Raw genomic sequence first — 27,684 nt, forward strand, 5'->3', positions numbered from 1 at the left:
TTGCCCCAGACCCTGGAAGGAGCTGGGAACCTGGGCCTGGGCCATCCCTGTTTTCCTAAGCTGGGAGGGAAGCATGGCATCTGGGTGACCCTCCTGTGTGCCTGAGAAGCACTTATTCTCCCCTGTCCCAACATCCCAGAGCTTCGAGGTGGATGCTGAGCCCCCCAGGAAACCACCAGCCTGTGTCTTGGGCATCCCTGATGGTCCCCCAGCCCCAGGATGTGGGCCTTGCCGATGGCACAGCCTCGTTTCACAGATGAGCAAACCGAGGGCAGCCAAGGGCATCTCACCGGATTCTGTCTAGACCAGAACAGGAGCCCGGGCCTGTGGGAGGGCGCTGCAGCCTGACAGACCGGCTGGGGGTCGGGGTGGGGAGCGGGCCTGTCTGGGGGCTTCCCGTGCCCAAGGTGGCCGCATGGCCAGGGCAGGTGAGCAATGACAGGTCCCCGTGTGCGTGTGCCCGACCCCTTCCCTGGCCCTCCCCTGCCTTGCCAGCCCCCGTGGGACTGCGTGTGACCCAGTCTTCGGCAGTATCTCGCTCCCGCGTGGCTGGAAAGTCGGACTTCAGGGCTGCAGCCTGCCTTCTTGGCCACGAGAGGCACTTCCCTTGCCCACTCCCCAGGCTGGCTGGAGTCCGCGGGGCGCCACGACCATTTCGATGTTCAAATAGCCCTACAGCCAGAAAGACGAAGCTGCGAGCCTCAGGATAAACTGGTGGCTGCCACCATCTTCCCTTGGTGTCCAGCCCTGCAGCTCCGCGGGAGTGTCCTGGGCCTTGGCGGGGACTTCCCGAGCCGTCTCACCGCCCAGGCCCACTGGACGCCAGCCTATATCGGTCTGGGCTTTCACGGCTTCTGGTGTCTCCTGCCCAGCGCTTCCAGCTTGGGTGGACTTTAGGTGTTTTTTTCAGCGGGACCCTTTGGCAAATGGTGCCCGGAGCTCTGGCTTCCCAGGCCAGCCTGTGAATTAGGCCTTGTCTGCTGCTGGCAGCCAGGTGGGGAGCGGGGCCGGGCAGAAAGGGGCTGCCTTTGTCGGCGCCCACGTTCCAGGTGTGGCGGTATGCGGAGGGTTTGGCAGTGTCTTCATTCCAGGTTGACCCAAGAGAGATGCCAGGGCGGGGGCTCTGCCACAGCCCAAAGGCTTTGCCTCTGAAATAAGCCCTCCCTGCTCAATGGGTGAGGAGTTAGCCTTTCCTGGCAGCGCGTGGGTGGGTAACGGCAGCAGCAGGCTGCCTCTCTCTCCCTCCAGCCCTTCCACTTGTCTGGATAGAAGAAACACCTCCCCAAACCTTAGTGCCCATGTTTATGTCCCCTTCCACACCGGTGTCCTCCTCTCTCCTCCCCTGTGGCTACACGTCACCCCCTCTTGCGGGAGAAGGGCCCTGGGGGTTCCTGTGCCTCATCTCACTCCCACCGGGCCCAGCACACAGTAGGTGCTCAGCAAACAAACACCTGCACGCACTTGGGAAAATGCCGAGCTTCAGATAACGTCTTTTGGGGAGTGTGTATTATTTCTAGAAACATGGAATCATATAGAGTCTTGCAGCTGGGGTCAGTGTTGACTGAACGGTGAGCCATAGAAGATGAGGCTGGGCCTGTCTTGTCACTGCCTTGTTTTTGTGAAGTGACTGTTCTGAAATGATGCTTGCTTCTGAAAGTAAGGAGAAGTGTTGTTTTAGGTTAGAAGGGTGTGAACTATACCTCTGTCCAGGGAGGCACCTCCACCCCAGACCTTCATGGGAAAGGAGGATCCCCCTTGCGGGCCCACTGGCACCCAGTGCCACCCCTGGGTTGGGCGCTGTTCCATGTGGCTGCCGGCTCTGACTCAGCTGCGCCGAAGCCTGGGAGGCGGGTCCTCCTAACGGCCCACTTCAGAGACGTGGAGGCTGTAGTGGCCCAGAGACGGGAAGTCATTGGCCCAAGTCACACAGCTTAGCAGTCTCTTATGGCTGCTGCAGCCAATTACCAAACACAGAGTGGCTTCAAACGGTACGAATTTGTTATCTTCCAGCTCTGGAGGTCAGGAGTCCCAGAATCAAAGCGTCGGCAGGGCTGGTTCCTCCTGGAGGCTCAGAAAGAGTCCGTTCCTGTGCCTGTTCTGGCTCCTAGAGGGGCCCGTGCTCCTTGGCTTGTGGCCCCTTCCTCCTCATCAAAGCCAGCAGCGCAGCATCTTCTGGCCTTTCTCTGACTCTGACCCCCTGGAACGCTGTGGTGACATCAGGCCCACCTGGATGACCCAGGACCATATCCCATCTCAGAATCCTTAATCACATCTGCAAAGTCCCTTTTGCAGATATTCCCAGGTCCTGGGGATTAGGGTGTGGACAGCTTTGGGGGCTGTTGTTCAGCATGCCACACCCAGGAAGGGAGTAGCTGCCTCTCTTTTGGGCCACTCATTCTGTGTCAATGCCAGGGTGAGATGGGGCCACCTCGAGGCCAGCTGCTGGGGCTTTGAGGAATCTCCTGCTTCTTCAGTCCTCGATCCTCTCCCTGTGGTCCTCAGCCCTTGTTCTGGGGTGACCGTGACTAGCAGGGATGGGGCTCCTGGTGATGTTTGTCCACAGACTGCTGCCAAACTTGAGGACAGGTATGGGCCCATACTCGGGGCTCTCTGGGTTGGGGCAGGGGCTGCTTTGCAGGTGTGGGGTCTCCCCTCCCCATAGTGCAGGGGCGGAGAGGTGCCAGGTCCTGGGCTTAGAGGTGATAGGGACTCCAGCCTTAGGGAGCTGCTTTTCTGGGGGTGACAGACACGCAAAGGGGTTATCGCGATGAAGGCCAGTAGATGGGTGCTGCCGTGTCCCCACAGAGGATGCCCCTAAGACTTGGAGAGGATGCTGAGTTGGCTCTCACCATCCCAAGCGAGAAGCAGCCAGTGCAGCAGGGAACAGCGGGAACACAGAGGCAGCCTCGGGTCACAGACAAGGGGCCGAGACAGGAACAGGCAGAGGCCCGAGTGGGAATCCTTGAGCCTGTGTCGGGGGAGCCTGGAGCTGAGGGGGCAGCGATGAGACAGGCCCCTGGGCATGAAAGGCAGTGGAGGAGTGAGGGTGAGGGCCCAGGACCTGGAGCCGCACCAGCAGCGTTCCAGCCCTGACCTGCCTCTTCCAGCTGTGTGGCCTTGGGCAAATGACTTAGCCACTCTGGGCCTCGGTTTCCACATCTGGAAAATGGGGGTGCTGCCAGCAGCTGCGTGCTGGGGTTTTTATAAGGATCAGATGAGTAGGATATGTGGCGAGTGCCCAGAATGGTGCCCGGCACAGTGAGAGTGCAAAAAGCTCTGCATCCTCATTGTCCAGGCAGGTATGGGGGCGGCGGGGAGGGGACAGATGTAGGAGATATCAAGCTAGGTCCCTGCAGGACTTGGCTCTGAGTTCACAGTTCCCGCCCAGCCCGATGTCCACCCTCCACTCCCTCTGCCCGAGGCCGGTGTGCATGTGGTCACCATGGTTATAGGCTTGGCCCTCTGCGGCCCAGGCATGAGCACCAGCCTGGAGGAATAGGGTCCCCACCGCCTGCTGTCCCCCGTGGGAGCCAGCTATCCCCTCTTCAGCCAAGAACAAAGCACTGAGCATCACCACGCACTAGACGCTGGGGTGTAGGGGATGGAGACCGTGCCTCCCCATCCACGGGGGCATCGTGATCTGGGTAGGGCCAGAGAGCAGGGAGAGGGCCGCAAACCTAGAAATAAATGCGTAAGCAAAACCTGCTAAGTGCCGTGTCCCAGTGACGGGGTCAGGGAGGTGTCATGGCCGCTGTGCACGGTGCCCCACTGCCTCAGTCCCCAGTGGCCGTGAACCCTGGCTGCCCACTGCTGGCAGCTGTCCCCTTTCCTAGAGAGCTGTCCTTTGGGGGAAAGGGAGCTTCTTCCCCCAGAAGGTGACTCCCACCCCCAGGAGTGGGGCAGCCAGTGGCCAGCAGCCTGCTCTCCCAGCTGGGACCAGTGCTGAGGCAGTCACACTCCTGCGCCCCTGGTGTGATGGGGCCAGGCTGGTCACAGCTGTGCCACCGCCTTGCCTGGCTGACACCTGCTTAGCCCCTCTCTCCCATTCCCCTGGAAGATCTCCCCTCATAAACTGGTTTCACAAGATTTCCCATCCCCAGTCCCTGATCAAGATGGGAGGAGGCCAGGCTGGGGACCCATGGGCGGTCTCAGCCAGCCCCGGTGCCTTCATGGAGGGCTGGGAGGCGCAGGCCCCAGGGTTCGGTCTTGTCGATTTTTAGCATGTGGCCTTTTTGTGTGATCTTCCTAGAGCCGCTGTAAAAAAAAAAACTGCCACAAACTGGGTGGCCTGAGAAAATAGAACTCTATTCTCGCACAGTTCTGGAGGCCAGAGTTCCAATCGAGGTGTGAGCAGGGCCACACTGCCTCAGAGGGCTCCAGGGGAGGCTTGTTCCTGTCTCTCCGGCTTCTGGTGGCTCCAGGTGCTCCTTGGCTTGTGGTTGTGCCCCTGCCATCCCTGCCTCCACATCGTCCCTGTGCGTCTGTGTCCGCTCTTTTTTTTTTTTTTTTTTTTTGAGACAGAGTCCCGCTCTGTTGCCCAGGCTGGAGTGCAGTGGCGCGATCTCGGCTCACTGCAACCTCTGCCTCCTGGGTTTGAGCGATCCTCCTGCCTCAGCCTCCCTAGTAGCTGGGACTACAGGTGTGCACCACCACACCTGGCTAATTTTTGTATTTTTAGTAGAGACAGGGTTTCACCATGTTGTCCAGGCTAGTCTTAAACTCCTGACCTCAGGTGATCCACCCACCTCGGCCTCCCAAAGTGCTAGGATTACAGGCGTCAGCCACTGCCTCCGGCCTGTGTCCACGCTTCTTGTAGGGACACCAGTCATTGGCTTTAGGGCCCACCCTCCTCTGAGATGGCCTCATCTCAGGAGCCTCAATTCCATCTGCAAAGGCTCTATTCCAAATAAGATCCTGTCCACAGGCTCTGCGTGGACATGGGCTTTGTGGGGGACCCTGCTCTACCCACACTGCCCTTGTCCTTGGAAAGCCACCTCTGGCCCCGTTTTTGGTGTGCATGCATTGACCCTTGCTGCTTCTCTCCAGGACTTCTGGGTCCATCTCGTCTTGGCCACACTGGGCCATGCCCCACCTCCCAGGGAGAGGGTCTGCAGGTTTCAGACCAGACTGTGACCTCCCTTGGGTTCCTGCCTCCACCCCAGGTACCTCCATCTCTCCCCATTTTCACACAGGCAGACAGAGCCAGGGGCAAACCCGGGACCTGCCCAGCCAGCAGCCTGAGTGGCTCTGGGAGGAGCAGAGCCATTGATGGGGACGTCTTGGGGCCTCTTCTTTGAGGGCCTCTGCACACAGCATGTCGTGGTCATTTGGGGCTGGGGCTGGGGCCGGCCCGCCAGCTGGAACCTCACCCACAGCCTGCGTCCCCCTAGGGCGGCCTGTGCAGGGTGCTTGCTGTGACGGTGAGTGTGTTCTGGATCTACCCTGGCCAGTGCGACAGCTGCCAGTGCGTGGCGGGTGCGACTGAGGAATGGCGTTTTTCAACCTACTGAATTGTAATGAATTTAAGTTGAATAGCCCCGTGCGGCTAGTGGCCTCTGTATTAGACGCCCTAGAACAGGGTCCCAGGGCATGGCCTGCATGCCAGGGGGAGGCAGGGCTGAGGGCGTGCCGGTGTCCTGGGTGCTGTTTGTGGCTGTGTGGCCCTGGTGCCCAGTGGGGGCACTCCAGGACCTGTGGGCCCTGGGGCCACAGTGGACTCTGCTTCCCCCCTCTGATCACATCCCGAATGGCACTGCACAGGGAAGCCCTCCCTGATTACCTGGTGGTCAAACCCTTCTCGTGCCCTCATCGCCCTGTCGACCACAGCCCTCCTGACAGTTGGAATCTTAGTCCACTGGTGGGACACTGGTGGGACACTGGTGAGAGCAGTGGGGGATTCAGGCAGCAAGCTGCGACGAGACCAGGAGAGCCTCTGTTTGCCACCATGGCAGCAGTACAGAGCGCAGTGCCGGCACACAGTGGCGCGCAGTGGGTGAGCTGAACGAAAGGCGTTCTACCGTGGCCACGAGCATCTCTTCGCATCTGCACTCATGCTTTCTCCAAAGCTGTGCTATTCATACGCTCTGGGTCTATTATTCATAACCTCAGTGATGAACAAGCTATCTGAAAAATAGGCGGGTTATTTAAAGCCCTGCCCTTCACCTCCCTGAGCCCTTGGTGCGGGCACGTGTAGTTCCAGCAGAGGCCCTAGGGAGTGGCCTTGCCAGGCCCCCTGCTATCCCAGCACAGGCTAGTCAGGCAGGGGGATGCCTCGTAACAAACATCCCCAATCTCAATGGCATCGAAGAGCAAGGGCTTCTTTCTGGCTCTCACCATGTGTTCCTAACGGGTTGGCCGTGACTTGAGTGTTGCAGCCACACCTCAAGGAGAACATCTAGGGCTGCCTTAAAAGGCTTTAGGGGCCAGGCGTGGTGGCTCACACCTGCAGTTCCAGCTCTTTGAGAGGCCAGGGTAGGAAGATCACTTGAGCCCAGGAATTTGAGATCAGCCTGGGCAACATAGTGAGATCCTGTCTCTGCAAAAATTGTTTTTTAAATTGGCTGGGGCATGGTGGCATGCACCTGTAGTGCCAGCTATGTGGGAGGCTGGGGTGGAAGGATTGCTTGAACCCAGAAGTTCGAGGCTGCAGTGAGCCATGATTGCACTACCGTACTCTAGCCTGGGTGACAGAGAGAGACTCTGTCTCAAAAAAAAAAAAAAAAAAAAAAAGGCTTTAGAAACAGAGCCTCCTGGCCCTGCCCTGAGTGAAATCTCTACTTCAAGATGCTCACTTTGCTGGGCTGGCCCTGAAGGACCCCCGAGTACAGATGGAAGGGATTTTCTTGGGTTGGTGGAAGAGGGGAAAGGCCTGTTGAGGCTGAGTCTGGTGGGGAACACTTCCGGAGGGAAGAGTGGGGTAGGGGGAGGGCAGAAGTGTCACCATGTTGGCATGAGGAGAGGCTGCAGGGGCCAGAGGTCTGTTCTCAGCATCAGTTTGGGGCTGAACCAGCAATGGGCTGAGCTGTGGGGAGGGGGAGGTGGACTGCAGGATGGGGTAGGGGTCCTTAGGCCACTTTCTGTGAGGAGCAGGATGGGGTGGGGGTCCTTAGGCCACTTTCTGTGAGGAGCAGGATGGGGTGGGGGTCCTTAGGCCACTTCCTGTCAGGAGCACCGGGCAGGGGCATGTCCCTGATGGTCTTTGCTTCCACAGGGAGTGGAATTTTGGGACAGACTTTGAAACAGACCAGAGAAAGAACTTCCCAGCGTGGAGCTGTGGGGTGGATTTGGGAGTGGAACAGAGAGTGCTTTCTTTGTGTCTGTCTGATGGGGCTCTTTCTGAAGGGGCTGTGGATGGCTTCTGTTCCCATAGAACTCTCTTTCCCCACCTTGCCAAGATTCTTCCAGCTGCAAGTGACAGAAAGGCAGCTCAAATGGTCTGAAGCCTCAAAATGGATTTGCTGGTGCTCACAACTGAGGGACAGTTTCAGGTGTGGCTTGATCCAGGCATTTGAACAATGTTGGAAAGACTTGATCTTTCACATCTTTGACTCCTGCTCTCCTCAGCGTAGCTCCATTTCCACTGGTTTCCAACCCCCCTACATTCTTAGCCCTCACGGGGGGGGCTGTCTCCACAGCTCTGGAGGAGAACCTGGGTAGGGCTCTCATTGGCCCAGTGTGGGTTACACGCCCATGTCCAATCCGGTCCTTGTCCTCAGGGAGATGTGGTGCCATTTCTAGAAGATGTGGATGCTGGGTAGGCCCGCCCTGCCCTCCTACAGACATCTGCTATTCTGATCAGCTTCCCGTGCCCCTCTACAGGCCTGGCCAGCTCCCACCTGTGTGTTCCTCCCTGGCAGGTGTGCCACAGACACAGGTGTGGTGGGGTCTCTACCCCTCTGGAGGTTGCCCAAGCCTTGGGTGGTACCAAGAAGGGCTGGGAATCCTTCCTCCAGGCCGAGTGTGGTTTCAGCCCCGCAAAGAGCACAGAGGGATCCCAGTTCTCCAGGGCTCTGAGCCGGGCTCCGGGGTGGGTGGGGCCTGGAGGTTGCCGTGAGAGGCCATGACCACACCCCTTGTTGAGAACTGGGAGCTGGAGGACAGGCTAGTGGTGGAGAGCTGGGCAGATCCCTGAATGCCTGGATCCCATGGAGGGGGTCTGGGGTGGGTTTCCTGATGGGCCCCACCAAGCAGCTTCCAGACCAAGCCAGGGCCAGAGGGTGTCAGGTGGTCCTGTGTGCCCAGCAGGGAGCTGAGGCCACCGCGACAAGGTGCTGCATAACCCCGCGTCCCTGGCTCTTCCCACAGCCCCCCTCCCAACTCCCAAATCCCCCCGTGTCGGAGATGAGGCCCCGGATGCTGCCAGTGTTCTTTGGGGAGAGCATCAAGGTGAACCCGGAACCCACGCATGAGGTCCGGTGAGTGGGCTGCTGGGCTCTGCGCGGGAGGAGGGGCGGGGGGTTGGGTGCTGCTCCTGACTCTCTTGTGGGGTGGGGGTGGGGACTAGGCCAAGCTGGGGGCTCAGGAGGCTCCCTACCCTCCAGGCAGCCCCTCTGGGTGCTGCTTCCTGGGGAGTTTGGCCGTATCTTAGCCACAGACAAAACTGATTTTAAGAGACTCTGACCCCAAGGGACCCTCTGTATCCACCCCACGCCCCCACCCCACGCCCCCACCCCAGGCCTATTCAGCCATTTCCCATTTCCCCATTTACCTTCTCCTCCAACAGGCTTTTATTTTAAATCCAACCTCTCAGAAAAAATGGAAAATTATGAACATAACCTCTTGTGCACCCTAACTCTACCTCCCTTCTCCTGCCAAATTTTTTTTTTGACGGGATCTCACTGTGTCACCCAGGCTGAAGTGCAGTGGTGGGATCATGGCTCACTGCAGCCTCAACCTCCTGGGCTTAAGCAATCCTCCTACCTCAGCCTCCCGAGTAGCTGAGACTGCAGGTGTGCGCCCCCATGGCCGGCTAATTTTTGTATTTTTTGTAGAGATGGGGTCTCACTACGTTGCCCAGACTGGTCTCCAGCTCCTGGGCTCAAGTGATCCTCCTGCCTCAGCCTCCTAGAATGCTGGGATGACAGGTGTGAGTCACCATGCCCAGCCCCTGACAGATTGTTAGGTATTCACAACCAAACCATTCAGGCAACTCAGGACCGCCTTCCACTCTGTTGTCCAAGCATTAGGGGACAGTTGTCCAGCTGCTCCATGTTCTTTGTGACTGTAACTTAGGTTCTTGAGGCCACCCATGAGCTACTGCACTGTAAGTGTATTGGGTGCCCTCCCATGCATATGACATCTTAGGTGGCATCCAAATTGAATTAAGGCACCCCTGCTTGGGAACATCCCACATCGATTTGTCCCCCTCTGAAGCTGCTGGGGCTCAGGCTTCCCAAGGGTGGAGTGTGGGATCCGTGAGTCTTACCCACATATCTATGGGGCTCTCTCCATCCACTCGTCCCTGTTGAGTGGGGCCAGCCAAGCGTCTGAGACCCACTGCCTGCTGCCCCTGCCAGCCAGGCAATGGTCCCAGGAGACAAACGGGCCCACTTCTAAATTATTTTTCAATCCCCAAACAGCCTTCATTGTCTAGTTTTTAAAATGCAAGCCAAAATTAGATCATCAGAAGCCCAGCAACGGTGGAGGATGGATGCCTTGACCCTCGGGACCTCTGATCCCTTCACAAGTCTTCTGTGATCACCTCTGGGGGTTCAGTGGGGAATGAGATGGGGAGGATTCTCTCCCTCCCAGAGCTTCCAGTCTGATTTCCTAAAGCTCTGGACGTGGAACTGGGGGATACTAGTCGGTCACTCCTCCAAGGGTGTTGAAGGGAATTCTTGGAAAACGTATTTTGATATAATTTCAAACTTTTTAAAAGGTTGTGGCTGGGCGCGGTGGCTCATGCCTGTAATCCCAGCACTTTGGGAGGCCGAGGCAGGCAGATCACGAGGTCAGGAGATCGAGACCATCCTGGCTAACACGGTGAAACTCCGTCTCTACTAAAAATTACAAAAAATTAGCCAGGTATGGTGGAGGGCGCCTGTAGTCCCAGCTACTCGGGAGGCTGAGGCAAGAGAATGGCGTGAACCTGGGAGGTGGAGCTTGCAGTGAGCCGAGATCGCGCCACTGCACTCCAGCCTGGGTGACAGAGCGAGACTCCGTCTCAAAAAAAAAAAAAAAAAAAAAAAAAGTTGCATGTGCCTCTCAAACAGATTCACTGGTTGTTTATATCTTGCCCTATTTGAGAGGAGATTGGTGACATCCTGCCCTTTAGCCCCCAGATACTTCAGTGTGTCTCTTAAGAACAGGGACATCCTCTTCCATGACAGCAGCATAGTTGTCAACGTCAGGGAAATGCACACGGTGACGCCAGCACCTAACCCACACGACACGGCTCAGTTTCACCCATCATCCCGATAAGGTCCTTTCCTGGCTTACTTTTCTCCCCAGTTCAGGATCCAGTCGGGGTCCTTCATTGCGTTTAGCTGTCTCGCCTCTTTAGTCTCTGTGAAGCCAAGACAGTCCCTCAGTCCTTCTTTGACCTTCTTGACCTTGACATTTCAGAGCAGCCCACACCCGTTAGGCTTCAGAGCATCTGCCCAGGGCCCTTTCGTGTCCATGCTGAGGGCAGGGAATCGGGCTGCCCCCGATCCTGGGTTCACTCTGCTTCCCTCCTGCCCTTTCCAGCTGCAACTCTGAGGTCAAGTACGCCTCAGAGAAGCATTTCCAGGACAAGGTCTTCTATGCGCCCGTGCCCACCGTCACGGCCTACAGCGAGACCATCGTGGCAGCGCCCAACTGCACGTGGCGCAACTACCGCAGCCAGCTGACCCTGGAGCCCCGCCCGCGCGCCCTGCGCTTCCGCAGCACCACCATCATCTTCCCCAAGCACGCCAGGAGCTCTTTCCGGACCACCCTGCACTGCAGCCTGGGCCGGCCCAGCCGCTGGTTCACCGCCAGCGTGCAGCTGCAGCTTTGCCAGGACCCTGCCCCCAGCCTCCTGGGCCCTGCCACGCTCTGACGGGGCTGGGGCCGGCCCGGGGTGCTGGAGGAGCCGGGAGCCCTGGGGAGAAGCCGGGAGGATGGACACGATGAGCTCGGCCTGGCACTCGGGCAGGAGGCAGGAAGGGAGGCTGCCAGACCAAGGACCCGTGTGGAAGGAGGCGGCTCCCGGCTGCCTGCCCTGACCTACAGGCTAGGTGGTGGTCTCCTTGTTTTGGTGTCAAGGACTCAGTAAAAGCATCTATTTTTTTTAGCACTTAAGCTGGCAAGGCAGTAGGGGCATGCACTGTTAGGTGGTGGCCACCTCCAGGGTCAGGGGAAAAGAATGGGTCCATAGCGTGCCCTTGAAGCAGAGAACAGCCCCGAGCAGTGTGAGGACAGAGGCATCCCAGCCTCAGCCGGTGGGGACGGCTGCCACTCCCCCAGAGCCCTGCCACTCCCCCAGAGCCCTGCCACCCCATGTGTCCCAGGCTGGTGGCCAAGGCCATGTGTGAGGGAAGAGGGGTAACTCTCTTCCCTGCTGCTGGCCTGGGGTGTTTCCAAAACAGCCTTTTCGCACACAGGCAGGTTGCACCGAGAGGTCTGGAGCTGTGGCTGAGCCACCTCTGGTGGACGTTGAGACAGGAGGTTGGGCAAAGGCCGGATGCTGATGCCAGCGCTGGAGCTGGTTATATTGGGGGCGGGGAAGGCCTAGAAATACTTTGAGCCATGGCCTTGCCAGTGTCCTGTGCCCTCCAGTGTCGAAGATTTGGGGTACTGCCCATCGAAATGGAAAGGTTGGTGCTCAGCCTTTGGAGCCTCACCTGCAGGGCGTCCCCAGCTAACACCCATCCACGCACCACCTCCAGGACTAGAACCCTTGATGTCAAAACCAAGTGCCCAGTGGAGGCGGTGAAGCTCTCGGAAATGCTGCCACCTGTGTGAGGCTGGGTCTGAACTCGAGGGAGTCGGAGCTCAGCTGTCGATTTAAAGAGACACTGAGGGGACCGGGCTGCCGCCCTCAGCCTGCTTTCCTGTGCGCAATCGATTCCGCAATGACAGCACCTTACTCCTTCCTGCGGCAGGTTCACCCCTGCCTGTGGGATGTTGTGAGAGGAACATGAGCCAGACAAAGACTTGGCTCAGGGCTCCCTGGAACAAGCCAGGATGCACGGGGAGCTGGGGGAGCCCCCAGCCTGGGGCAGCCCAGCAGGCCGCTGAACAAACACCCCAGAAGCCTGCACTGTGGCAGGGTGCTGGGGAGATGCCCCTCTGAGCCTTCCTCCCCCCTCAGACCTGAATGCACCCTGCAGTTGGGGGCTGTCCCTGCCACTCCCCTGGTAACCCATAAAAGGGGAGGGGAAGGTTCCCTGGGGCTTGAGATCCCTCTGTGGAGGTGAGGAGGGGAGATTCCGTTCACATCCAGGAGGGGCAAAATGACTGATGTATTTTTATGTATCTACACAGAGAGTGCATTTTCTCTCCAGAGATGCTGTCTGGTTAACAAAGGAATAACTTAAGAAATTGATTATCTTAATAAACTGTGCAAACCCAACGGGACTTCCTTTTCTGTCTGTAAGACCCTCAGCTCCCGCTGGGGTTGGGGAAGGGGAAGATGGGTCTCCAGGCCCCTTTTCCTGTGTGGCCATCACTTTTTTTCCACTTGGAGCTTGTGCCCTAAGGAGCTGGCCTTGGCCCTGATCAAAGGGACAAAGAAGGACTTAGCCCCCACCCCTGTAGACAGCCTAAGCGTACGCCAGCTCCACCCAAGAGCTAATTAATAAATGCAGAGGCCTGGGACCTACCTGGGGACTCAGATCTGGGGGGCAGCTCCTTGGATGGGCCCGGGCATCTGCACTTTGGATGGTGTGCATATCTGCAGCTCCATATCCTGGTCGTCAGCTCTGGCAAGCCCCTCAACCCACAGCATTCCTGGAGAAGGGCCCTCGCTGCCACTGCGGAGCAGGCGGCTGGGACGCACCTTACAATCTGTTTCTTTCCATCTCACCCTTGGAGAGGCCCATGGGGCTCCATGGAGATCGTGAGTGTGTTAAAGGGGACACTCGGCAGCCAGGGGACAGTGAGTCAGACTGGAAAATCAGACTAGAATTTGCTCTGAAGCTCTGGAGTTGGTGGGGGCAGGGGATAAGGGAGTGTCTTTTGCCACAGAGACTGCTGGGGACAGGTCTTCCGAGGGGATGTGTCACAAGAGTGCCATGGTCAGGACTGGTGGTAGCCTCTTGAGGTCCACACCCTGGTCTGGCAGTGGTTAAGCTAACACTAGTGGGAATGCTATGCGTGCTAATTCAGAGCACTCATTGGATTTCAGGCTCTGTAGGAAACATTGCATATGAAAACTTGCATGCCATCCCTACCCGCTGACATGGATGTGACCGCATCTCCACTTCACAGAGGAGAAAGTAAGGCACAGAGAGGTTAAGTCATTTGCCCACACTGGTAGGACGCAGCTGGTAGGAGGCAGAGACAGGATCTGAACCCAAGATCCGGGACACTCTAAACCACCGGCTGCCTGCTTTGATGGAGGACGGCCCCTAACAGGGAAGTGGGGATGGAAGCCAGAGAGGCTGAGTCCAACACAGGTTCACATCAACTCGAGGACGAATCTTGAGGCCTCCACTGGTCTACACGGACAGAAGCGCGCCTCAAGACCCAAGCCCTGCTTTACTCATGGGATTCCCTACAGATGCCTGCTGGGGGTGGCATTCTTTGCACCTTCCTTAATCCATGCAAATTCAACTCCACAAGCCTGATTTTCAATTACAACCTTGATCTCTCACCATCTCGAAGGGAAAATGGATAAGGCTTTCCGACACTTGCAATTATAGTGCCAATGAATTCAACAAACATGGAGGTTCCCCTGGGATCGGTCTTGCGCTGGAGCTCAGGTGGAGTCCGTTGAAACCGTCAGATCTGCATGGCCTGCCAGACTCTTCCTGTCCCGTCCCGTTCCTCACTCCCCTTTCACAGGCATTACCCTGCAAAACCTCTTACCCTCCTAACTCCATCTCAGCCCGTTTCCTGGAGAACCCGGAGAACACGCCCGCCTCTGAGAGCCTGCAATTTGTGGATCTCCTGCGGTGGCTCTACCACACAAATGGTTGTTGCCTTTGCTGATGATGCTGGAGGCCCAGCCTGCCTGCTGGTCATGCAGGGGCCCAGGGAAGCCCAGCCAGGCACAAGGCGGAAGGAGAGGGCAGGGGCAACCACTCTAAGGCCCCCAAGTGCACATGCTTTTCCCTTAAAGCAGCTCGTCTGTCCTAGGGGAACCCAAAAGACCTGGAGACAGGCAGAAAGAGGCATCGGTTCTGTCTGATCCTAGCCCTTGGGGACTTCCATCCCTGAAACAGAGACTGGCTGCTGTCCTCAACTGCCCAGCCTTCGCGTGCTGCTGGCTATAGTGCCTTTCCCCATCTCCCCCCAGCCCAGGCACACCAGATGTGCAAGATTCAATGTGCCATGCAAGACCCCGGTGATGCCCTCAGAGGGGCAACTGTCACCCACCAGGCCCTGGGGAGGGGAAACTGACAAAGGATGGGCTCCGTCGCTGGAAAAGGAACAGGTCACTTCACTTCCCTAAGCATCTGCAAAATGAGCGGAAGGTCTCTACCTACCAGACCTAAAATCAGATTCGGCAGCCCCCTTCCTTGCCCTGTACACGGTGCTCTTTCCCCGCAAGTCCACTGAACTTGACGCTGGTCCCATCTCTTCCTTGCCAGAATGGGAATGAAAACCAGGGCCTGCGTAGCACCCACACTGTGCCTGGCCCTGCTGGGAGCATGTCGTGTATTTAATCTGTTTCATCTTCACGACGGCCCTGCAAGGGGTGAGGAGAATCCTGCGAACGAAGCGTGTGCCCCCGGCCTCCCTCCAGAGGAAGTGTCCATGTGAGGACAGCTGGTGGCTTGCAGACCGCTGAGCCCTCTCGGCTTTCTAGAGAATCTGGAAACGACTGAATTTTCTTTGATGGCCCTCCTTAGCCTCTCAAGGACGGAATGGCCAGAGAACCCTTCCACCAGCGCCAGCTCCCCAGATTTGCAAATGAGCCACTGCTGCCGACCACCTGCAGCTTCTCCTCCCTCCCCACCTCTGCCTTTGTCCTTTGCCTCTGGCCACTATCTGATTCCCATACAGGTGAGCAAACAGCGGCTATGTAAAAAAACAAACAAACAAACCAAACCAAAAAAACCCAATAGCTTTTAGGAAGCAGTCACTCCCTATAGCAATACCACCACCCCATTCGACAGACATGGAAACTGAGCCGTGGTGGGGTCGAATGACGGGGCCAGGACCAGGCAGCTGGCCGTGACACGCCTTTGCATCGTGCTGATCCCCGAGCCCCCTGCCCCCTCACACCATGGTGTCTGTCCCCGATCCCCTCCCCAGGGCGAGGGGGCTGTGTCCTGGCCTCTCCACTGTGCCAGCCCCTTATCCTGGTCCCACACTGGCCTCCCAGGTCTAATTCTCCCTCACAATCCATCAGCACCCTTGCAAGACAAAACTGCCCTGATTTCAGAAAACCAGCAAGTTACCTTATTAAGCAATGGCTCACCACCCCAGACACTCCTGGGCCCCCACAGGGACTCACGTCCAGCCCATGGTCGTGGGCTCCCGAGGGTCCTTGGTTGGGCCTCACCTCCTAGCCTTTGCCCACACAGGTTTTCTCCTCTCAGCCTATTCCCTTCTCTAGACCTGCCTCCTTCAGAAAGCCACCCTGACTGCTCCAGTTTGTCTATGTCATCCCAGGAAAGCTTGTCTGGAGCCAACCCCAGGGTCTTTGGGACCAGTCCTTTGCTGCCCTGTGGGGCAGCAGCTCTTGGGGCTGGTGGCCAGGTCTCCTTCTACAGAGACTTTTGTGCACTTACTGGAGACCTCCTGATCAGATGGAAGCGAAGGAGCCAGGTTCCAGGTGAAGGCCTAGCTCCAACCTTGGGCACCGCCCCTGCCATCATAGTGAGGGTTGTCAACCACCCCCACCAGAAACCCCTGGGCTGCTTGTTGAAAACACAGATTCCTGGGCCCCACCCTGGACCTAGAGCATCAGACTGTCTAGGTGGACCCAGGAATCTGCATTTAACCAACTTCTCGATGTCCTAAGACATGGTGACATTTGCCACCAACTGTCCTTTACAGAGCTCTTTCTAGGTTTCTTTTGAGAACTAGACACTCGCAGCGTCACTTCACAACACACTTGCCAGGGAGGTTCAGAGCCAAAGGCAGGGTCAGGAGGGGAAAGACAAGAGCTCTGCCCCTCGAGGGTTCTGTCGGGTTTGAGACAAGGATTGCACTGTGTTATCAGAGACCCAGAGGGGAGAGAAGATAGGCCAGGGTAGTGTGCTCTTCAAGGAAGTAATGCCCCAGCTGGGTTTTGAAGTGTGTATAGGGGTTTTCCAGGCAGATGGGGGTCAGGGGAACAGCATGAGTCTTCCTTTTAAAGATGCAGCAGTGAAAAAGCCACATAAGACAGGGGTGGGATGACAACTTTCTTTGGGGGTAGGTGGGATGACATCTTTCTTTGGGGGTAGGTGGGATGACATCTTTCTTTGGGGGTAGGTGGGATGACATCTTTCTTTGGGGGTAGGTGGGATGACATCTTTCTTTGGGGGTAGGTGGGCTGACCTCTTTCTTTGGGGGTAGGTGGGATGACCTCTTTCCTTGGGGGTAGGTGGGATGACATCTTTCTTTGGGGGTAGGTGGGATGACATCTTTGGGGGCAGGTGGGATGACCTCTTTCTTTGGGGGCGGGTGGGATGACCTCTTTCTTTGGGGGCAGGTGGGATGACCTCTTTCCTTGGGGGTAGGTGGGATGACCTCTTTCTTTGGGGGCAGGTGGGATGACCTCTTTCTTTAGGGGTAAGTGGGATGACCTCTTTAGGGGTAGGTGGGATGACCTCTTTCTTTGGGGGCAGGTGGGATGACCTCTTTCTTTCTTTAGGGGTAGGTGGGATGACCTCTTTCTTTAGGGGTAGGTGGGATGACCTCTTTCTTTCTTTAGGGGTAGGTGGGATGACCTCTTTCTTTCTTTAGGGGTAGGTGGGATGACCTCTTTCTTTCTTTAGGGGTAGGTGGGATGACCTCTTTCTTTCTTTAGGGGTAGGTGGGATGACCTCTTTCTTCTTTGGGGGTAGGTGGGATGACCTCTTTCTTTGGGGGCAGGTGGGATGACCTCTTTCTTTGGGGGCAGGTGGGATGACCTCTTTCTTTAGGGGTAAGTGGGATGACCTCTTTAGGGGTAGGTGGGATGACCTCTTTCTTTAGGGGTAGGTGGGATGACCTCTTTCTTTCTTTAGGGGTAGGTGGGATGACCTCTTTCTTTAGGGGTAGGTGGGATGACCTCTTTCTTTCTTTAGGGGTAAGTGGGATGACCTCTTTAGGGGTAGGTGGGATGACCTCTTTCTTTAGGGGTAGGTGGGATGACCTCTTTCTTCTTTGGGGGTAGGTGGGATGACCTCTTTCTTCTTTGGGGGTAGGTGGGATGACCTCTTTGAAGGCTGAGGACCAACTGGCTGTAGCTGGGAGACAGAGTGGACCCTCTGAGGGCAGGAGGCTGCGAGCTTTCCATGCACCTGCAAACAACCGCCTGGGTTGGGTCTAAGTCCCTGGTCCTCAGAGAAGATACGCTGTGGTGCTGAGTAGTACCAATTCAGAGGCACAGATACAGGGGCTGATGGTGATGACCGTGAGGGCTGAGCCCTATGATCCACTCCCATCTCTCTGGTCTAACTGGTGGCTGAACAAGGTGCTGTGGGATCTTGGGCCTCACCGATGTGAGTGGGTAACCCCTGGTGGCTGGCATGACCAACACCCCAACCCATCCTGGATTCTGGGTAGGGGCCACTCTGTGCCCTGGGTGGAGGGCAGGCCTGCCTGGGACAGTGCCCTTTGCCGGCCCCACACTGCCATCTGCCTGCCGACCTCAGAACTACAGCCCAGCGCCAGGCTCAGCCCCGTTGGGATGCATGAAAGCCCAGCGCACATATGAGAAACCAAGGCCCAGAGGGCACCCAAAGCATCCCCAAGTTCACACAGATCGCAGTCACCAAGCTGGAATCCAGGTCCTGCATGGGCCCAAGGCTTCTGCTTATTTTTAACCTGGGCACAGTAATCAGGGTGGGACACCGAGAGCCAGTGAGGCTGGGCAGAGCCCCTGAGGATGCCCCTCCTCCCTGGTCCCCACTCCAGGGGAGGCAGGACCCTGGGCAAGCCTGGGCCCTGGAGGCTCTGGGTCCCCTGGGAAGGTCGGGGCAGAAGGTGGCAATTTCTGCTTCCAGCAGACCATGGTTCTCCCTTTCATTGCCCCCCAGTCCTGTGGGGCTGGTTTCTGCAGTGCTGGATGTGAGGCTGGTCAGACACCAGCATAGGGCCAGGGACCCCCAGCCTTGGCTATCCTTGCTGGCAAATCCCCATCAGAGCCCCCAAGGATGAATTCCATCTGTGTTGGCACCACCCCTTTGTCCCTGCTTACCAGTAGCTGGGCCAGGGTGGGCCCTCTTTGGGGATTTGGGACTGCCTCTTTCTGGGTGAACTGAGGTCAGCATCCCAGACTGCCTGGGCATGAAGGCTGAAAGATGGGGACAGGAAGAATTCCAGGACCCTGGGTATCCCCACGCTTAGCATGACTCAGACGCACTTCTGAAGGAAGAACAAAAAGAGAATGCCCTGCTTTGCAGATTATCTTGTGCCCATGAGGGGCAGAGGACCCACCTCCCACCCCCTTTGTACTCCGAAAGGTTTTAGGGGCCTGGGAAGCTGGGGCCACCCTGGGAACCCACCCAGCAAGACTCAGCTTTTGCAGGGCAGGCGTTTCCTGGCTGCCAACTGTCTACATGTCTGGTGGGTCTTGGGTGGAGTTGGACACAAACTGGGGGTCTTCACTCCACAGTGGCTCCAGGAATGCTATTGGGGCAGAGCTGACCTCATGGCTCTGCCAAGAGGAAAGGTTCTCTGACCTCTGCTCTAGGATGGGGGCAGGCCTCAGCAGCCACACTCAGGCCAGCGCTGTCCCCATGGGCTTGGGGACATAGGATGGCTAAGAGATTGTGATGGGGCTGTCCAGATGGAAACCCTACCAGGAGGCTTCAAGCTACTCTGGACCAGCAGGGGAAGCTCCAGGGCAAGGGTGGGCTTCCTCCCTCTAGGGAAGCAGGCAGTGGCACCACAGGGGGCCCCAGTGCACTCCCCATGCCAGGGCGCCTGTAGCTATACCTGGGGGCCAGTGGGCATATGAAGTCTCTCTCACGCTCTTCCAGCTCAGCCACCCAATCTGGCTCCGGGGACTGACACTGCACACGGGACTGGGCACCAGGTGGGGTGTCAGGCTTTGGGGGAGTGTGGAGGGGCAGCCGTGCTGCTGTGGCAGCATAGGGAAAGGGCAGGAAAATGAGGGGGAGGGCCAGGCCACTGGCACCGAGGGACAAGGCCAAGGGTGACTGGGTCAATAGTGAAGAACTGTGGCCATTCCCAGGTTCCACTCTGCTCCAGAAGGGATGCTGCGGGCACAAGACAGGGCACACCCAAGATGTGGTAGACTTGAACCCAAGAGGCACCTGAACAAGCTAGCAGGGGTTGCTCTCTCTCCTGCCTGTATTCAAAACACTCCGGGACATCCCCGGTCATGATCTCTGTGGGCAGGGATGACATTAAAATACTCCAATTAGGAAGTGATGGCCATACTGGACTCCATGGGTGTGAATACTAGATACCTTCACTATGGGTGTGAATACCCAACACCCTCATCCTGCGTATATGTGATACTCTTGCCATGAGTGTGAACACCTAACATCCTCACCATGAGTGTACCTGACACATGGGTGTGAATACGCAACATTCTCACCCTGTGTATATACGATACTCTTGCCATGAGTGTGAACACCTAACATCTTCACCATGAGTGTGAATACCTGACACCCTCTCACCATGAGTGTGAACATCTGACACCCTCACCATGGGTCTGACTCGACACCCTCGCCATGGTGTGAATACCTGACACATGGGTGTGAACACCTGACACCCTCTCACCATGGTGTGAACACTTGACACCCTCACCATGGTGTGAACACCTGACACATGGGTATGAATACCTGGCACCCTCTCACCATGTGTGAACATCTGACACCCTCGCCATGGTGTGAATACCTAACACCATGAGTATGAACATCGGACACTCTCACCATGGGTGTGACTTGACACCCTCAGCATGGTGTGAATACCTGATACATGGGTGTGAATACCTGACACCCTCTCACCATGAGTGTGAACATGACACCCTGACCATCGTGTGAATACCTGACACTCTCACCATTGTGTGAATACCTGACACATGGGTGTGAACCCATGTGAACATCTGACACACTCTTACCATGGGTGTGAACACTTGAGACCTTCACCACAGATGTGACTATTTGATGCCCTCATGGTGATGTCCTTACCAAGGGTATAAATATTCAACTTGCAAAAGGATCCACTCCCTGGTGACTCAGGCGGATGCGGCCTTGGCCCTCCACAGGGGTATACTCCCACTGTCCCCTAAACGCCTGCCCTATTGGCTGCCCAGTCTGAGGTAGAGAAGAAACCTTTGTAACTGGAGTATAATTCGCTTTTTAATTAGAACGACGTGTGTAAATGACAGAATACCACCACCCTGCGCAGATGGCGGCCACAGAATACGCATTGAATTCATTCTGCCCAAGGAAGGGAGGGAGGGAGGGAGGACACAGCGGGGCGTGAGCCAGCAGTCCCCGCCCCCTTGGTCCTGCGAGTGATGGGGTCACCGACTGTCGGCCTGCACACGCCTCTTGAACGGTAAGCAGAGATCAAAAGCACAGCAGCAGTAATACTGGGTAAGTCCTTCCTTGCGTAAAACATCTGAATTAATTCATTGAAGGTATCAAAAATATACCCTGTAAACCAATACATCATTTACATCTGCCTTTCCTTCCCACCGCTGCGGCAACGATGTGTGAAAAAAACAGTCCAGTCCTCGGAGCATCCGTTCGCCCCAGGCTGCACCTGGCCCTTTTGTCCGCCCACCTGGCCTGACTTGGTTTCCAGCAATCTCGTTGGCTGGGGCAGTCTGTGGGGACCGGAACGAGCGCACTGGGGGCTGGACAGGGCCTGCGTCCATCTGTCCAGAGCGCTAAGCGGGATGGGAGGCGGAGGGAGGGCGCGGGGGCTGCGAGCTCAGTTTAGACTTTGGTTCCAAATGCATTCGGGGGAGGCAGTGGCGTGGAGGTGCGTGGTCATCCTGCTTTGGGTCCCCGGCCGCCCCGGCCGCCTGCGTGTGGCTGCCACACGCCTGCCGTGCCCCCTCCCCGGCCCCTTCCCCTCCCTTCCCGAGCACCAGGTAAACATCCCCTGAGTAAGGTCTGCACAGGGCCAGCTCGGGGCGGGAGTCTTAGTTAAGGCTTTAGACAGGCAAGGATGCCGGCTCTGGACGGACAGATGGATGGAGGCGCAGGCGGACTCAGGGGCTCCTTCCTAGGTGGGGGGAGTCGGCAGCCGCCCTGCTCCTGCCGGGCCGTTCCTGTGGCTCGCTGGGACCTGACACCGCCCCCCCTCCCCCGTTCTGAGTCACTCGCTGTCGGAGAGTGTCTCGTACTGCGAGCAGAGCAGTGGCTTGGGCTCCTCGTCCCAGGCGTGGTGGGGGCCAGCGAGGGGCCCGCTGCCCGCGGGGAGGCCCGGTGGGGGTGGGGAAGCCATGACACCCGCCTGCAGCCGCATGATCAGGGGGTTGTAGGGGAATGGCGTGGAACCTGCGGGGAGAAGCGAAAGATGCCCGGGAGGCCTCTGTGAGCCCGGCAGCCCCTGCCGGCCGCCTGCCCACCACGCCGGGAACAGAGGCCTCAGCGTTTCTGTCCAACAGTCCTCCCAGACCTTTCTAATTGCGAACAGGTCTCAGAACCATCTGCCTCTCTTCACCTGTTCTACTTCCGTCCCCGTTCACACCCTGCTGTCTTTTGCCTGGACTACAGCAGTAGCCTATTCACCGTCCCTCTGCTCTATTCTCTCAGGGGCCTTCTGACCCTATGTTAGATGAGCATTTCCCTTCCGAAAGCCCTCCACGGCTCCTCACTACCCATCAAAGGAAGTCCAGGCTCCCCCGGATGGCCCACCAGGCCCATGTGATCCGGCCGGCCCCAGCCACACCCTTTTCGTCTGCCTGTGCCCCTGGCAGAAGCATCCTGATGGTTCGTGAGCCAGGCTCAGCTGCCCAGGCCCCTGGACAGCATTTCCACAGAACAGGCCCGAGTCTGAGCTCTGCACACAGCAGGTGCTCAGCATTCAGTGCCCCGGCAGCATTCACAGCCCAGTGTCGGGGGGCTCAGCGAGCCCAGCCCTGTCCCCACCTGGTGCCCACCTGCGGACGAGGGCCTGTCCTCCCACACGCGGTTGGTGAGCGGCGTCCGGCGGTTGCAGTCTCCCTCCGAGTGCACTGAGGAGACAGAGGGTGGCCGGTCCCCAGACGCCAGGCCCGGGGCCGGGGACTTGGCTTTTCGGCTGCTGGGTCTGCCAGAGACCTTGGCCTTCCCGCCGCCACCTGCAGGGGGACAAGATGGGAAGGGGCTGCGTTGGGCAGTGAAGACAGCACTGACGCTGCGGTGGGGCCACAGGGGCAGGGTGAGGTCCTGCCACGGGCCCTCCAAAGATGGAGGGAGAGCAGCGACGTGAACCCCTCCTCCCTGCTGCTCGCCCCAGCTGGGAAGCCAGGGTTGACCAGATGGCCAGCCATGAGCCTGGAGGGTGGAGATAGATAGTTTCTGCTGGGCAGGGGGAGGTGGCTAAACTGTCTGCTGTTCGCAATAGCCCCCTGGGCTGTCCTGCAGCGACCCCAGCCCCAGGGGCTGGAACCCTAAGCATGAAGCTGGGCTTCCAGTTTGAGCGTGGCCCCAGGACCATGCTAAGGCTAGGCAGGATCCAGGCCCCGTGCAGAGAAGTCAGGACCCCTGAGGCTAGGCCTGACCCCCACAGAGGCTCCAGAAGCTTCTTGGGGCCTCAGTGTCCAGGTTGGACAACTGCAACTCTCTCCTCAGCTCCCTGCCCCGATACAGAGGGTATTAATGGGGACCCAGGCAGATGGGGGGCTGACCCCTAAGGCTCCCTGACTCCCAGGGCTGAGACAGACCCTGGGCTCCTCCCCACCAGGCTAAGGGGCAGCTGAGGACACAGAGTGGGCCTGGCAGATGCTGAGCACAGGCCTGGCTGCCATTCCCCTGTCTACACAGTATGGGTGGGGCTTCACTCCAGCCTGCTCTCCCCCAGGGAGACAGATGGGCCAAGAAGCCGGGTCCCCGCAGGGAGGAAGGCGGGAGGACTTGGGGGCAGACGGCAATGTGAGTGTCCGAGGGAGGTGGCAGCGCTTCGGGCCTAGTGGGCAGGAGGGCCGGGGCTGGGGGGCAGAGGGTACAGACACTTCGGGGGTGTCAGCCCAGCTTCAGATTAGCAAATTCCAGAACGAGGTCAAACACGCACAAAAATAAAGTCACAAGCTCCAAAGCTCGAGGAGGGGGTTGTCAGAGGAGCGCGGAGGAGCGAGGATTAATCACACCGGGGGTGGGGACAGACGGGGGTGGGGCGGGGGTGGCCTGCAGACCTGGCGAGGTGAGTGTGTGGTCACTCCGTCCGTCAGCAGCGGTTATGGGCATAGCAGCGGGCAGGCTGGCACTGGCATTCAGAGGGTTAAAAGCATTGGCGCTGAGCGGCGGGGACTCTTCCCACTGGTCATATTTACCCATGAGTGCCTTTCTAATTATGGCCTCCAGCCCCATGTTGGTGCTGGCATGTTCCTGCACCGCCTGGCTTCTATAGGTCATAAGGCCTGGGAGAGAGAGACAGACAGACAGACAGACACATGGGGGCCGGGGAGGGGGAGCCAGAGGGGCGACGGAGAGAGAGAAGGGGGAGAGAGAGAAGGGAGAGGGGGAAGGAGGAGGAGGAGGAGGAGAGAGAAATACACAGTGAGCACATTTCGGCAAAGCAACATATTTATTTCCCTATCCCTCCCCACCCTTTTTTTCCTGCTGGGTGGTGATAAAAGGGGAGAGGCTGGTTCCTTCTACCTGGGGCCCCGGAAGCTCTTGGGCACTGCCAGGGAGGTGGGGTAGGGGAGGTCAGATGCCCCCACCAGCCCCTATTCTCATTCCTATTCTGTCCTCTGGGAAATCACAAGCCCCGTCTGCACCTCCAATCCTAGCTGGGGCTGTTTTGTTTTTTTTTTTAAATCCCAAGTGGCCTTAATGGAGAGGGTGGGAGATGGGAGGGCTACCCTGTTTGGGGGACAGGCTGCTAGAAAATTGGCTCAAACCAGAGCTGGGGGCTGGCGGGGGGCTGGGGAAGGGACTGAGAGAGAGAAGGTGACCAGATGGTCCTCCCGCTGCCCCACCTCCACCTGTGTGACCTGGGACGTGCAGCCCCCTACCTCCCCACCAAGATGGGCCTACTCTCCTCCCTCTGCCTCTCCCCACCCAGGAGCCATGAGGAGAAAGAGGTGCAGAGACGGACGCTGAGGGCGGGGTCATAGCCATGCAGTTACGGTGCGTGCAGGGGACAGGGCAGAAGTAGACACAATCACGGGACCAGCCCTGGTCCGGCCCCAGCTGGCCCAGCTGCCCAGTCCCAAGGACAAAGTGGTCGAATCAACAAACCGGTCCCAAGAGGATGCTTCCAGAACACCTCCTGACAATTGGGGAAACCTCCTTTTCTGTTAACCACATTTCCTTTCCCTTTTTTCTTTCTTGTGAACCACGTGGAGGTGGGGGACCTTTGCAAACCCCCTATAGGTGGTCTTTTCAGAATTTTTGTCAAACCAGACTTTGCTTTCAAAAGCCCCCAGTGAATCCCCATTCCACCGTGCCCACCACGCGGCAAGTGTTTCATGGATTTTTAAACTTCTGCTCTGAATGAATCATATGAATACAAAGTGGTCAAATCGTCTTTCTGACCACTCGCTCCTTTGTAAACTAAACCGCGGCTTCCATGAGGTTGCGGGTGACGCAGATGCTTTGAAAATCACGTTTCTGTAGCAACTGCTGGCTGCCTGCGTTTTCTTTTCCCTTTTGGTTTCAAATACTTTTGTAGCCAGGGATGCTCACACCTTTTCTGCTGTCTTGGCCACATTTCTGCAGCACTTTTGAAAAAACAGCCATGTGCATGAAGAAAAAGCAACATCTCCAACAAGGGTGAGTGCTGAAATCACAGCAGTGCGACTGGGCCTTCTACCCAAGGCCACGAGTCTGTGACCTGATGGAGCTGGCTCCAGGCTTAACAATCTCCATTTATAAAGGTGAAGTCTGACACAGGTTGAGTGGCAAAGACTGGAGCCTGGAAAATTTCTTCTTGTGGACTAAAACTGCATAAAAAGAAAAAATCAGGCTGGGCGTGGCTGCTCACGCCTGTAATCCCAGCACTTTGGGAGGCCCAATGTGGGTGGATCATCTGACGTCAGGAGTTCGAGATCAGCCTGGCCAACATGATGAAACCCCATCTCTACTAAAAATACAAAAATTAGCCAGGTGTAGTGGCGGGTGTCTGTAATCCTGCTACCTGGGAGGCTGAGGTGGAAGAACTGCTGAAACCCGGGAGGCAGAGGCTGCAGTGAGCCAAGATCGCACCACTGCACTCCAGCCTGGGCGACAGAGCAAGACTCTGTCAAACAAACAGACAAACAAACAAACACAAAAAACAAAAATCAGTCGAGGTGGGAGGATCCTCAGCTTGAGGACAGGAGTTCAAAACTAGCCTGGGTAACATATTGAGAGCCTGTCTCTACAAAAAAGATAAAAAATTAGTCGGGTGCAGTGGCGCATGCCTGTAGTCCCAGCTGCTCAGGAGGCTGAGAAGTAGGAGGATCATCTAAGCCTGGGAGGCGGAGGCTGCAGTGAGCTGTGATTGCACCACTGCACTCTGGCCTAGGTGACAGAAAGACTGTGTCTTAAAAAGATAAATACAAAATATTTATATATAAGTGTTAGCATAAATCTTCACCGTACCATGCCATGAGTTTGTACACACAGATACACCTGTGTGTCTAGCACCTACTTCAAGATTTAGAACATCCCAGGAACATTCATTTCTAACCCTCTTGTTGTTTCGACCAAATTGTCTTCTTCCCGTTGCCTGAGGCTTGGCAATGCCCCCGGTGTCTAGTCACTGGGCAGGTGGAGGTGTCCTAGTTGGGACTCCCATTTGGAGGCCTCGCTGACCCCCTGATAATATCTGAACGACTATCCTTCGCTCACCATTCCCAGGGCTCAAGGCCCAGGAATGTTCCCCGGGGAAGATCAGCAAACCTCTCCGACCTCCATCCCGGCCTCGGCTTCCACCAAAGGACCAGAGGATAACCAGGCACCCACACAGAGGCAGCCGACCCCGAAGCTGCCTCAGCCCCACTGGGCCAGGCCTGCCCATGCAGAGTGACCCCCAGAGGCCACACCCCAGACTCACCAAGGAAATACACAATGGGGCCCTCCTAGAGGATGGGGCTCCAACCTCAAGGGACCCCTAAGTCCAAAAGATCATAGAAGTCTTAAGTTTCAGCTTAAAAGTGCGTGTCAATTTTACACCTATCTCTGCCACACACCTGTATTTGATCTTGAAAAAAAAAGTAAGGCTTCCCAGTTCCCTGGCTGGAATTAAGGAATGAAGCTCTAGCTGTAACAAATGCCCAAGTGAACTCGGAGGCTTGTGCTCTGAGCTCAGGCCCACCCCTCGTCCAGACATGTGCATCTCCAGCCGAGGCTGGCGAAGAAGCAAGGTGAGTTTCCAGCTGGTGAGGGTGCATCTGATACTTACTAACCACCCGAGGGGATCTTAACTCCAGAGATTCCCTGCACAGCGAGGGTCCTGCCTACACGGGGAACAAGCCTCGCCTGCCTGTTGTGTGACTCTGAATCCTACTGTGCGGTTAGTTCATCCCAGAATGAGGGGGTACACCCGGACCAGCGAAGGCTCCTCGTCCCTTCATGACAGCTGGAGCAGGGGTGGGGAGGGAGCGCAGGGGACCAGGGCAGCCATATAGCAAGGGCTGGATGGGTTACCTGTTCCGGTGATGGCGGGCATATTGAAGATCTCCGTCCCAGGCTGGCCGATATCTGGAAGCGGGTGACAGAGTGAGTGAGGCCCCCAGGTCTCTGGGAATTACCTGCCCTACCAGTCCCCTGTGTGGTCCAGGCCAGGTGTGCTGGCATCACCTGGGGAAACTTGTTCATTGCAGGTTCTCATGCAGCAGGCCTGGGACAGGGCCAAGCGTCTGCATTTCTTTTCTTTTTTTTTTTTTTTTGAGATAGAGTCTCGCTCTGTCGCCCAGGCTGGAGTGCAGTTGTGTGATCTCGGCTCCCTGCAACCTCCGCCTCCCAGGTTCAAGTGATTCTCCTGCCTCAGCCTCCTGAGTAGCTGGGGTTACAGACATCCGCCACCACGCCTGGCTAATTTTTGTATTTTTAGTAGAGACGGGGTTTCACCATGTTGGTCAGGCTGGTCTCAAACTCCTGACCTCATATGATCCACCCGCCTTGACCTCCCAAAGTGCTGGGATTACAGGCATAAGCCACCGCGCCTGGCCAAGGGCCTGCATTTCTAACTAGTACCCTGGGGATGCTGATGCTATGGTTCCCTGGACTGCACTTACAGGGCCCTGGAGTTACCAGCCTGGGTCAGAGATTTTTTTTTTTTTTTAAGACAGTGTCTTGCTCT

The 27,684-nt window shown here is 57.2% G+C and overlaps 2 protein-coding genes across 39 annotated transcripts in view; one reads left to right on the forward strand and one right to left on the reverse strand.

The window, feature by feature from the left end:
- Window positions 1–12,535, forward strand: part of RFLNA (refilin A) — a 346,306-nt gene extending 333,771 nt beyond the window's left edge. The window contains exons 3-4 of one of the 2 annotated variants that reach the window (XM_063694474.1): window positions 8,305–8,414; window positions 10,687–12,528. In XM_063694474.1, coding sequence (XP_063550544.1) covers window positions 8,341–8,414; window positions 10,687–11,020 — 408 coding nt within the window. In that variant the 5' untranslated portion in view covers window positions 8,305–8,340 and the 3' untranslated portion in view covers window positions 11,021–12,528. Of the gene's footprint in view, window positions 1–8,304; window positions 8,415–10,686 lie in introns of both variants that reach the window. The other variant, XM_019038459.3, reaches the window with a different exon arrangement.
- An 8,044-nt stretch (window positions 12,536–20,579) lies between these two features.
- NCOR2 (nuclear receptor corepressor 2) overlaps window positions 20,580–27,684 on the reverse strand; it is a 245,481-nt gene continuing 238,376 nt past the window's right edge. For 23 of the 37 annotated variants that reach the window (XM_055358335.2, XM_055358347.2, XM_055358370.2 and 20 more), the window contains 4 exons: window positions 27,030–27,083; window positions 23,588–23,812; window positions 22,355–22,534; window positions 20,580–21,749 (listed from right to left, as the gene is read on the reverse strand). In XM_055358335.2, the coding sequence (XP_055214310.1) occupies window positions 21,568–21,749; window positions 22,355–22,534; window positions 23,588–23,812; window positions 27,030–27,083 (641 nt within the window). In that variant the 3' untranslated portion in view covers window positions 20,580–21,567. The remainder of the gene's footprint in view (window positions 21,750–22,354; window positions 22,535–23,587; window positions 23,813–27,029; window positions 27,084–27,684) is intronic. The other 14 variants (XM_055358371.2, XM_055358367.2, XM_063694482.1 and 11 more) reach the window with 2 other exon arrangements.

Source organism: Gorilla gorilla, chromosome 10 (assembly GCF_029281585.2).
Source record: "Gorilla gorilla gorilla isolate KB3781 chromosome 10, NHGRI_mGorGor1-v2.1_pri, whole genome shotgun sequence".
NCBI classification, from domain to species: Eukaryota; Metazoa; Chordata; class Mammalia; order Primates; family Hominidae; genus Gorilla; species Gorilla gorilla.